The sequence below is a fragment of the Manduca sexta genome, unplaced genomic scaffold, assembly GCF_014839805.1.
Source record: "Manduca sexta isolate Smith_Timp_Sample1 unplaced genomic scaffold, JHU_Msex_v1.0 HiC_scaffold_76, whole genome shotgun sequence".
In the NCBI taxonomy this organism is placed as follows: Eukaryota; Metazoa; Arthropoda; class Insecta; order Lepidoptera; family Sphingidae; genus Manduca; species Manduca sexta.
This window is the reverse complement of record NW_023595583.1, coordinates 62,407-74,645: the sequence shown is the minus strand read 5'-3', so window position 1 is coordinate 74,645 and position 12,239 is coordinate 62,407. Positions and strand designations below refer to the sequence as shown.

The 12,239-nt window shown below is 38.9% G+C and overlaps 1 protein-coding gene and 1 long non-coding RNA gene across 2 annotated transcripts; one reads left to right on the top strand and one right to left on the bottom strand.

Moving 5' to 3' along the window:
• The first annotated feature begins 1,535 nt into the window (after positions 1 to 1,535).
• LOC119193589 (chitin deacetylase 8-like) lies at positions 1,536 to 12,239 on the top strand. Its single transcript, XM_037447235.1, has 6 exons — positions 1,536 to 1,734; positions 1,864 to 2,176; positions 2,365 to 2,632; positions 9,758 to 9,944; positions 10,452 to 10,589; positions 12,143 to 12,239. Exons 1-6 carry the CDS (start codon positions 1,540 to 1,542, stop codon positions 12,206 to 12,208), a joined length of 1,167 nt encoding a protein of 388 aa, XP_037303132.1. The 5' UTR covers positions 1,536 to 1,539; the 3' UTR covers positions 12,209 to 12,239.
• Positions 7,049 to 9,227, bottom strand: LOC119193590. Its single transcript, XR_005113990.1, has 2 exons — positions 9,068 to 9,227; positions 7,049 to 7,149 (listed from the first exon to the last, which is right to left on the bottom strand). It is a non-coding gene; the product is annotated as an uncharacterized LOC119193590 (long non-coding RNA).

Genomic DNA, 12,239 nt, shown 5'->3' with positions numbered 1-12,239 from the left:
GTCTCAGGGAACACTAATATGTTTTTATCCCGCAACGAAATGAATCAAATAGAAGCATAGTTGAAGTTAGAAGTATATTATTCCCAATAAATTCGGAAGCTCTAATAATCTCTCACTACCTTTCCTCCTTACTCATCCGTATTTCTTTCCGTTAAGATTCTTCAACTGACTGCCTTGGTGGCGTAGGTGTACTGCATGCGCGGTACGACAGCGCTCTGAGGTCCTGGGTTCGAATCCCGGGTCGGGCAAAGTTATATTTGGGTTTTTCTGCTCAGTATCAGCCCGGAGTCTAGAATTTGTGTCCGATATGGCGATAGGCTCGATATCACATCATGGGACGGAACACACTTGGCGAAAAGTGGGTGCCCTGGTTGCGCCTCTGCATACCCCTTCGGGGATAAATGCGTGATATTGTGTGTGTGTAAGATTCATCAAACATCCAAGATTAGTTCTAGACTGGCTTACGCGAGAAAATACACTCAAATATCAGTGTAAAATAACAATTATGGGTCTTATTTCTGTCATTCGCCTCGCTTTCCACGTTTTTTCGACTTCCTACACCTGCTTTAGATAAATCGGAGGGAAATCCTTCATTTCCTTTAAAATTACTTAATCACTTTTTTAATTAAATCAAACCAAGATAAGCATCTCGCTAGATCATAAATTAATATTTTTAAAGTGTGCATAATTAATACAACTAGTTGATGCCTGCGGGTACGTCTATATTTTAACATTTTTGATAATTTTAGCTCATAAGTTAGTTCCATCGCCGACAGTGAATCGGCAACGAGTAGAACTAGGAATTATAAACGAGTTAGCGGCCGTCGAGAATCGAGTGTGTAGTTCCGAAGGATTTGTCTTTGAGTTATAGCGAGTGTACGAGGTGATTACTCGCATTGTAGACAATAACGCTTGGGAGTCCATCAGTTAGGATTTGTCCAAGCTAGCATGACTGCGAGTTCTTTGATGGCTCTTGTCTCTGTGACAAACTTGTGGAGACGGAGAATTTGTTGGCAGTGTCCATAATCTGCTATCAACTATTTATATATATTATACCTTTTATTCACATGAGATCTTTATTTATGCTTCTCGAGCGAGAAAATAGCCGATAGTATGTCGCTTCCTCATCGGCGGTGAGAGAAGTGTCAAACTAAATAGAAAATTAAATTAAAGAGCGTATTCTGTGAGAAATTTAGATGAACAGGTACCGTTAATTAAGTATTGTTTTATTAAGGAACATATTAAAAGTTTGCATTTAATTAATAATTCAATTTCCATTAATAGCATATTGAAAAGTGGACTTTATTAGCATTCAGTGTATCTATTGTGTTGTTTTCGGCACAGAAACTGAACATTGCTTTTCAGATGAATATCCAAGTCCATTCAACGGCTTTAACTTCAACAAACATACACTGAAAATAATATTAGCGATAATAAACAATAATCCATAATAATCTTAATTATCTAATAATACCCAAAATAATACGTTGATGTACAAGGCATGAATATTGATGATAAAGTATATAAAGGTCGATTAGAATGACTAGAATTATTAATGAAAACTTCGTCATGAAGTGGTTTTTGCTGCTGTCTTTGGTGGTGGCTGTGGTGGCAGAGAAAGCTGGCCCGCTGCCCTCACCTGAGCCTTGTGATGAGGAGGCGTGCAAGCTGCCAGAGTGCAGATGCTCCTCCACTGAGATCCCTGGAGGATTGGCTCCGAGGGACACTCCGCAGGTAGGCATAGTATAATATAAAAAAAAGAAAAATCTATTTTGTTTGAAGCGGTTCATTAAATTTTCATTTCCCACCCGAATGCCCAACCATCTCAGGAATCATAAATAAGTAATCATATTTGTCCACCAGTTCGTCTCCGTGACGTTCGACGATGGCGTCAACGTTCTCAACATGTGGACCTATCGAGACGTGATCTTCAACCGTCGCAACTCCAACGGCTGTCCTGCCGGCACCACGTTCTACGTGAGCCACGAGTATACCAACTACCAGCTCATCAACGAGCTGTACAACCGCGGGTACGAGATTGCTCTCCACTCCATCTCACACCGTGTGCCGCAGACCTGGTGGGCCATCGCCAGCCTCGAAGACATTAGGAAGGAGATCGGCGAGCAGAAGGGACAGATAGCTCATTTCGCTAACATCCCTGCAGATCAAATTAAAGGTGAGTCATGTATTGTGTTGCATTATTATTTTACATAGTCTAAAAATGCTCGAAGGCGATAAAGTATTATGCCAACATTATCAAATGCATAATTATTATACAAACGAGAATCGCATCCAAAGTTTACAACCACTACACCAATTAGTGGTAATATGATTATTTAATGTATGTCTACTATCTCTTTCTAGGTGTCCGCCTTCCGTTCCTACAGATGACTGGAAACACAAGCTTCCAAATGATGAAAGAGTTTGACTTGATATACGATCACTCCTGGCCTACGGCCGCCTACAGAGCCCCTGGTCTCTGGCCCTACACTCTGCACTACGAATCTACCCAGGAATGCTTTATACCGCCTTGTCCCACCGCTTCCATCCCCGGACCTTGGGTGCTGCCCATGATCACTTGGGCTGATCCTAGAGGTTTCCCGTGCGCTATGGTTGATGCTTGTTCCTACTTGTAAGTATTTTTCTTAATATCTTATTGATAATTGCTATTCTATATATCCTTCCTCGATGCTTCGTGTTGGGTATTCATAAACTATTAATTGAAGGGAATTAAAGCTTAGAGTAAGAGCATAGAAAATGTACGTAGGAACTAGGAACTTATGTCCTGATGGCGTTAAAAGAACGTCAGCACATTATAGACATTGTGGTCAAAGTCTATTGAATCTGGTATCGCTCGTTGTAAAAGTTTATATTTAAGGTCAATAATGTTTCTATTTCATGAAATTTCTCTATTTGCTACGGAAAGAAATAGATAATCTATATTATATTTAAACTTAACTCTATTTTTCTATATAATTTTGTTGCGATATACATAGTTTACCCACATAAATATTACCTACAGCAGTTAATTAATAGGACAAAAACTATATGTCAATCTAAAACATGATCTATCTGTGTCCCGAATAGTTTCCGAATTCGTTCAACGATTTCTGAGTTTACTTATAAAATAGTGTAACATACAATTATAAGAACCACCGAACCTTCGAATATCAGATATCCGACATTGTTAGTAAAGGCCAGGTAAAAAGTATCCGGAACCGGCGGGAATGCATGAAAAGATTAACGAAGGTGGAGGGAGCAAGAGAAGTGTGCCAGTATCATGCAAAGTGGCAATCCATTGTCTGTGCCTACCCCTATGGGATAGAAGCGTGATACTATGTGTGTATGTATGTACAAACATACATACGTTTTCACAAATATATTAACATGTAAATATATTTGCCAGCCCCGACCGTGAGGACGAGAACGCGTGGTTCACCTTCATAATGCAGAACTTCGAGCGGCACTACTTGGGAACCGCGCGCCCTTCGGCTTCTACGTGCACGAGGGCTACATCAGGGCCTACCCTGCCGTACAAAGGGCATTCGTACGATTCCTGGACACCATCAACAATCTTAACGATGTCTTCATGGTAAGATTTTTTAAACAATATAAGTTAACGCAACCTATTTAGGAATAGAACAAACTGCCGAGACGATACTCCGCAGGTTCAAAACCTAAACACACATGGAATTATTTAACAATTATCGTTCGCTTTATCGGTGTAGGTAAACATGAGCGGGAAACCATATTTAAGTGAAGTCTGTCAATCCCAACTAAGCCAGCGTGGTGGAGTAATGCCTAAAACCTCTCAGTAGTAGAGGAGGCAAGTGCTCAGCAATGAGACTGTATTATTATTATAAGAGTTACTCATAAGTTATAGAAGGCAAACGCTAGACCGTAAACATGGTGCCTTATGAATCTATTTCTAAAGTTTAAGAAATGCAAATTCGATGGTTTACATATAATAATAGCTAGGAAGAGCAGTATTACATTAATTGGTATAATCAGTCTAGCCAAGGTGTCAAATGCACTTGAAGTTTGAGATGTTGGATTTCTAAAAGTTTTTTCTCATTATTTAATAACTAATATCTCTCCAGGTGAATGCTGTTGATATTATTGAGTGGGTGAAGAACCCCGTGCCAGTGAACGAGTACAGATCAAGACCCTGCAAGACTGTGCCTTCCACCATTTGTATGGCGAGGAACTGTGGACCTCTCGTAGCAGCTCATAATCAGGTACGTTCATAGTATTTCTTTTGGTTGGTAGGGAAAATGACAATGGCTATCTGATGTTAAGCAAACTATTGCTCATGTATTGCATTGTACCTTAAACCGAAAAAAGGTGTATTCTTCACGTATGCTATTAATAGCATTTGGGACAAGTTAATATGAAAAATAATTGTTTATGTCCTGTGTTAAAAGTTGTGAAGACAACTTTTGATAAATGCTACTCGTCACTTAAATGTATAAGCCGACCTAGTACAAAAGGCGCTTCTAATCTATGCTCCCAAATAAGTACAAAGACAATAAGCTGGCAAACGACACATGAAGATGATTTGTAGAATACCATTTGGCTACGGCCCAAGGAGATGAACAGAGAAGAAAGTAATAGTTGTTCACATCTTTGAAAATTCTGTATGAATCTAGAAGAAAAATGTTATGTCACGTGTAGGCTTTCTAAGGGTTATATTAATAAATACTTTGAGTAAAATCTCAAATAGAAATTTAAATTGAACTATTTGATAATCGAAGCTTAAGCTGGCACTTAAGTCTTGTTCGTTCCTGAGTCAACGTTATTAAATAAATAAAACTCAGATACCAAAATTTGTTATATATTGTGACTTAAGGATACCATTTAAGCTGATGTTAATATGGGTTTATTACGTCACAATGAGGTAAACGAGTTCTTGAGTGGAGACCATGACTCGGCAAACGTAGTGTAGGACGCGCTCCAGCTAGGTGGAGTGACGATCAACGAAAGATCGCTGGTAAGAACTTGATGCGATAGGCCGAAGACAGGGTAAGGTGGCGTATATTAGAGGAGGCCTATATCTAGCAGTGGACAAAGATATATGCGGATGATGATGATTACGTCACGACAATTTTAAGATCTTAACTTTGATTTGAGAGCGTCTCGGCTGATATCACAGTTCAGAGCGAAACTTAGTTGCCTTGATTATGCGGCTGTATTGGACAGTATTTACCCCGAATGAGTTAAGCTATTCGTGCAGTATCAATATTGTGATCATGATTGTATAATCCATGTAATTACTGATATATGATAATTGGGTTGTTCTGCTCAGTATCAGCCCGGAGTTTGAAATTTGAGCTTGATATGGTGATGGGCTCGCCCCTATCACATCATGGGACGAAACACACTTGGCGAAAACTGGGTGCCCTGGTTGCACCTCTGCATACTCCTTCGGGATAAATACATGATTATGTGTGTAATTACTGGATGTGTTATTTTGTGGTATGCAACGGTGGCGTAGTTTTATGACGTGCGCAGTACGACACCGCTCTAAGGTATTGTGTTCGAATATCCAGTGTGAAAGTGATATTTTTCTGCTTAGTATCAGTCCATAGTCTTGAATTTATACCCCGCATGGGAATATGCTAGCCCATTATCACATCATATAATAGAACACATTTGGAAAAAACTGGGGTCTCTAGTGACTCCGCCTACCCCTGTCGAATTAAGGCCGGAATTGTGTTCTTTTTTTGTTATTACAGAACATTCTGGAACTTCCTTACAGTGATGGTAGTTTTATTTTATGCATTATTATTATCTTTTTTTTTACAGATAACCCACTGGATTCCGGTTTGCAATGTCTGCCCTGCCAACTACCCCTGGGTGGGTAACCCATTAGGCCGTTAATATAACAATTAAAAGTTTTCCAAGTGTAAGGTTTGTTTTATTTTTCTAATGATTTAATCAATATCCTCAATATATGATTATTAATACTTACATAATTAATAATTATACGCATTTGTGTTTCTCGATTGGGTGTGGAAGGGTGGCGAGGTCCGTTTTTTGATATGTAGACCCCAACCTTCGATAATGTAACGTTTGTTTCAAATGATCTAACATTCATGCCAAGTTGTTAAAATACTACATTTGTGCACATCTCCACCCGTGTGACAGAGTTCTTCTGGTTCATAAAGGAGCTAATGTCCTTCCCAGGGTCTTAAACTGTCTCTATACCAAATTTAATTGAAATCAGTTCAGTGGGTCTGTGAAACCGTAACAAACAGACACGGTTACGTTTACATTTATAATATAGAAACTTTATCCAGATACGTTACTAAGTTACGTTATGAAGCGTCCGTTCTGGACTGAGAACTGACGGCATTGTCAATCTCAGTTCATAGAATAAGCCCACACACTATCTTGTACTTATTTGCACCATCGTAATGAGTAACAATTTTACTTAAAATGTAGCCTTTGCATCGGTAATACGTTATTTTTTTTAATTCACTCGAATAAAAGTTTGACTATCTTACCAGGATAAGATTTACTTACCAGGAAACTGTATACAAATATTATGAAAATATATTTTTCGTGCTTCAATCTAGTATTAACTGGTTCTATATCGAGAATTGAAATGATTTATTATAGTTTCTGGGTACATAGAGCTTTTGTATTATAAATTCGAAAGTAACTCTGGCTATCTTTTTTTCTATTTTTATGGTAGTTAACGATTCAACCGCCCAAAAACAGTTAAAATACTATCCAACACCCTGAATTACATAGTATTGTTTGGTATTCCACTGCGCTCGCCATCCTGAGACATGAGATGTTATCTTATTATGTCCAATAGTTACACGGGCTACAATGTCCTTCAAACTGGGACACAACAGTAACTACACACTTCTGCTTGGCTGAAACAGACACTGCGGTGGTACCTACCCAGGCGGACTCTCATATAAGAAAGACCTACCACCAGTAAAATTTGAATCCCGGATTGTTTTTACGCAGGCAGAGTGCACAAATGAAGTACCTTAACAACTTGACATGAATGTTTGAATAATTGAAACAAACGTTACATATGGAAAGCTTTTAATAGTTATATTAACGTCCTAATGGGTTACCCACCCAGGGGTAGTTGGCAGGGCAGACATTGCAGGTCGGAATCAAGTAGCTCACCTGGAAAAGAAAACAGTGTACTAATAATGCATGGCACAAAACTATGGTCACTCTAAGGAAGTCCCAGAATGTCTTGCAAAAAAAAACACATTAGGCTTCTATCCCCGAAAAGGTAGACGGAAGTTTAACCAGTGCGTTCAGTTTTCCCCAAGTTTGTTTCATTATACGATGTAACGGGCGACCTATCGCCATATCGGGTACCAACTCCAGACTTCGGGCTGATACTGAGCAGAAACACCCATTTTCACTATCCGACCGGTATTCGAACCCATGACCTCAGTGTGGTGCCGCGAGTATATAACTACGCCAACGAGTCAGACCACACAACACAAGCACTGCAGTGGCAAAGCGTTCATACAACTCTATTCCTACGGGTATACGTTTCAGGTTTTGGGTGATACTAAACAGTATGTTTAATAAGTCAATTATTAATTGAGAAATTACTAGGCTATCTATATATATAGATAAAAATGAATCCCTATTTCCCTTGGTCACGCCATCACGCGTGAACGGCTGGATCGATCTCACTATTTTTTTTTGTGTTTGTTATTATCAAGAGAAGGTTCTTATGAAAAAAAATCAAAAATTGCGCTGAAAATGAAAAAAAATAAGAAAACTTAACGAAATGATTAATAAATGATAAATATATAACTGTCAATTGTTTGAAATAACCGTTAGCGATTGAGAGCATGCGCGCTGCAAATTCATAGTTAAGACGGTACAACGTCTGTCGGGTCAACTAGTGAACAATAAAAATAGTTTAACCTTTTAATTATGCACATTAATGATAATAATGACATCTATCGGCCATTGTTTGTCAACATAATCCACATCGATCAATTATGTCAAACAACGTTAGATGGCGCAACTTGTATTTATTCCCCAAAAAATCCGTCAACTATATGAAATTGTGGCGCTACGGGCGCAAGGTAACCCGTTGTCGAGCAATTTCATATCGTAGTATGTTTTCAAACATAGATGGCAGCACTTTTTAAGACATACTATGTCAGTTTTCGTCGGAATCGTGCGAAAGATATTAGCAGAGGGAGCCCGACCTTGTTCGGATTCACGGCAACATATTATGTATTATTACACATACTCATATTTTTTGTTAATAAACAGATAATAATTATATACGTATTATTCCTTAATTTTATGTTTGAATTACCTACGCATAATAGGTAGTTTGCTGTTAATAATAATTGTTCATGTTAATGACTTTTGATTTAGCAAGACTAATCCGCTGTCTTATTTTATTTTAATACGGGCCGGTAAAATTCACCGCAGTGGTTCACCTCACTGCACCTGATGGTAAGTGCAGTGGGGTTTAATAGAATATCGTCTGACAAAAGATGATTGCTCCTTGACAGTCAATACAATTATGCCGGCCTGTTGGAACTAGATATACTCAGGCTGATCCCGAAACACGACATTGGTGACATGACACGACATACTTAGGTGGGCCCGTATGGCAGGCTTTAACACTTTGTGTACAATGGTCGCTATCCGGGCGGATATGAAATATATCATTCTATTGGACACATTCGACATTCTATTGGACTCAACTTCACTTACCATCAAAAACAGTACACAGCAAAAAAATTACTGAGCACATACAAAAGTAAGTATATTAATTTTGCTTTTCTTTTTAATTGTACCCTTAATATAATTATGTTTTTCACATTATATAAGTGAATGGTATCCCACCGATTTAGTGATCGTGTGTCACCTGGATCCCTGATCGAAAATCAACGCTACAGTATTGATTGCAACGTTGATTTTCGCTATCCTGCAGTATGGAGCTGAATGAGAGTCCCCATTGTGAGGGTGCACAATATCATACATACATTTTTATAACATGTATAACCCTATTATTTTTTGTTTTGTTCTAACAATAAAAACTTTCTTTCTTTCTTACCTGGTTGTGGGGTCCTACAAGAGGTCCACAGGTCCTCGCCGTGCACATAGTGAGAGGCACAGTCTTGCACGGTCTTGATCTGTAATCGTTCACTGGCACGGGGTTCTTCACCCACTCGATAATATCTACAGCGTTCACCTGGGGAGATATTAGTAGTCAAATAATGACAACGAACTTTTAGAAATCCAACAACTCAAACTTCAAGTGCGTTTAACAGTCCCGCTCGACTGGTTTTACCAATTTATGTGGCGCTGCTTTTCCTGGCGGTAAATATATGTAAACTTTCTAATTTCCATTTCTTAAAAGTTAGTTAATTAATAGGACAAAAACTATATATCAATCTAGAACATGATCTATCTGTGTCCGAATAGTTTCCGAATTCGTTCAGCGATTTCTGAGTTTACTTATAAAATAGTGTAACATACAATTATAAGAACTACTGAACCTTCGAATGTCAGATATCTGACATTGTTAGTAAAGGCCAGGTCAAAAGTACCCGGAACCGGCGGGAATGCATGAAAAGATTAATGAGGGTGGAGGGAGCAAGAGAAGTGTGCCAGTATCGTGCAAAGTGGCAATCCATTGTCTGTGCCTACCCCTATGGAATAGAAGCGTGATACTATGTGTGTATGTATGTACAAACATCCATACGTTTACACAAATATATTAACATGTAAATATATTTGGCAGCCCCGACCGCGAGGACGAGAACGCGTGGTTCGCCTTCATAATGCAGAACTTCGAGCGGCACTACTTCGGGAACCGCGCGCCCTTCGGCTTCTACGTGCACGAGGGCTACATCAGGGCCTACCCTGCCGTACAAAGGGCATTCGTACGATTCCTGGACACCATCAACAATCTTAACGATGTCTTCATGGTAAGATTTTTTAAACAATATATGTTAACGCAACCTATTTAGGAATAGAACAAACTGCCGAGACGATACTCCGCAGGTTCAAAACCTAAACACACATGGAATTATTTAACAATTATCGTTCGCTTTAACGGTGTAGGTAAACATGGGCGGGAAACCATACTTAAGTGAAGTCTGTCAATCCCAACTAAGCCAGCGTGGTGGAGTAATGCCTAAACCCTCTCAGTAGTAGAGGAGGCAAGTGCTGAGCAATGAGACTATATTATTGTTATGAGTTATTCATAACTTATAGAAAGCAAATGCTAGTCCGTAAACATGGTGCCTTATGAGTCTATTTCTAAAGTTTAAGAAATGCAAATTCGAAGGTTTACATATAATAATAGCTAGGAAGAGCAGTGGTACATAGATTGAACAGCCTAAGTCGAGCCAGGGTGTCAAACGCACTTGAACATTGAAATGTTAGGTTTCTAAGAGTTCTTTCTCATTATTTGACTACTAATATCTCCCCAGGTGAACGCTGTTGATATTATTGAGTGGGTGAAGAACCCCGTGCCATTGAACGAGTACAGATCAAGACCCTGCAAGACTGTGCCTTCCACCATTTGTATGGCGAGGAACTGTGGGCCTCTCGTAGCAGCCCATAATCAGGTACGTTCATAGTATTTCATTTGGTTGGTAAAGAAAATGACAATGGCTATCTGATGTTAAGTAAACCATCTCCATGTAGTGTACATTAAACTGAAAAAAGGGTGTATTCTTCACGTATGCTATCAATAGCATTTGGGACAAGTTAATATAAAAATAAATTGTTAATGTCCTTTTTTAAAAGTTGTGAAGACAACTTTTGATAAATGCTACTCGTCACTTAAATGTATAAGCCGACCTAGTACAAAAGGCGCTTCTAATCTATGCTCCCAAATAAGTATAAAGACAATAAGCTGGCAAACGACACATGAAGATGATTTGTAGAATACCATTTGGCTACGGCCTAAGGAGATGAACAGAGAAGAAAGTAATGGTTGTTCACATCTCTGAAAATTCTGTATGAATCTAGAAGAAAAATGTTATGTCACGTGGAGGCTTTCTAAGGGTCTTATTAATAAATACTTTGAGTAAAATCTCAAATAGAAATTTAAATTGAACTATTTGATAATCGAAGCTTAAGCTGTCATTTAAGATCTTGTTTGTTCCTGAGTCAGTGTTATTGAATAAACAAAACTCAGATACCAAAATCTGTTATATATTAAGGATACCATTTAAGCTGATATTAATATGGGTTTATTACATCAAAATGAGGTAAACGAGTTCTTGAGTGGAGACCATGATACGGCAAACGTAGTGTAGGGCGCCCTCCACTAGGTGAAGTAACGATCTGCGAAAGATCGCTGGTAAGAACTTAATGCGATAGGCCGAAGACAGGGTAAAGTGGCGTATATTGGAGGAGGCCTATATCCAGCAGTGGACAAAGATATATGCGGATGATGATGATTACGTCACGACAATTTTAAGATCTTAACTTTGATTTGAGAGCCTCTCGGCTGATATCACAGTTCAGAGCGAAACTTAGTTACATTGATTAATGCAGCCGTATTGGACAGTATTCACCCCGAATGAGTTAAGCTATTCGTGCAGTATCAATATTGTGATCATGATTGTATAATCCATGTAATTACTGATATATGATAATTGGGTTGTTCTGCTCAGTATCAGCCCGGAGTTTGAAATTTGAGCTCGATATGGTGATAGGCTCGCCCCTATCACATCGTGGGACGGAACACACTTGGCGAAAACTGGGTGCCCTGGTTGCACCTCTGCATACTCCTTCGGGATAAATACATGATTATGTGTGTAATTACTGGATGTGTTATTTTGTGGTATGCAACGGTGGCGTAGTTTTATGACGTGCGCAGTACGACACCGCTCTAAGGTATTGTGTTCGAATATCCAGTGTGAAAGTGATATTTTTCTGCTTAGTATCAGTCCATAGTCTTGAATTTATACCCGGCATGGGAATATGCTAGCCCATTATCACATCATATAATAGAACACATTTGGAAAAAACTGGGGTCTCTAGTGACTCCGCCTACCCCTGTCGAATTAAGGCCGGAATTGTGTTCTTTTTTTGTTATTACAGAACATTCTGGAACTTCCTTACAGTGATGGTAGTTTTATTTTATGCATTATTATTATCTTTTTTACAGATAACCCACTGGATTCCGGTTTGCAATGTCTGCCCTGCCAACTACCCTGGGTGGGTAACCCATTAGGCCGTTAATATAACAATTAAAAGTTTTCCAA

Excerpts from the sequence above, each read along its gene's own strand:
- LOC119193589 (XM_037447235.1), top strand. The coding sequence starts at position 1,540 with ATGACTAGAATTATTAATGAAAACTTCGTCATGAAGTGGTTTTTGCTG. Across the intron at positions 2,633-9,757 it reads GTTGATGCTTGTTCCTACTT|CCCCGACCGCGAGGACGAGA; the intron begins GTAAGTATTTTT and ends TATATTTGGCAG. Across the intron at positions 10,590-12,142 it reads TCGTAGCAGCCCATAATCAG|ATAACCCACTGGATTCCGGT; the intron begins GTACGTTCATAG and ends TCTTTTTTACAG.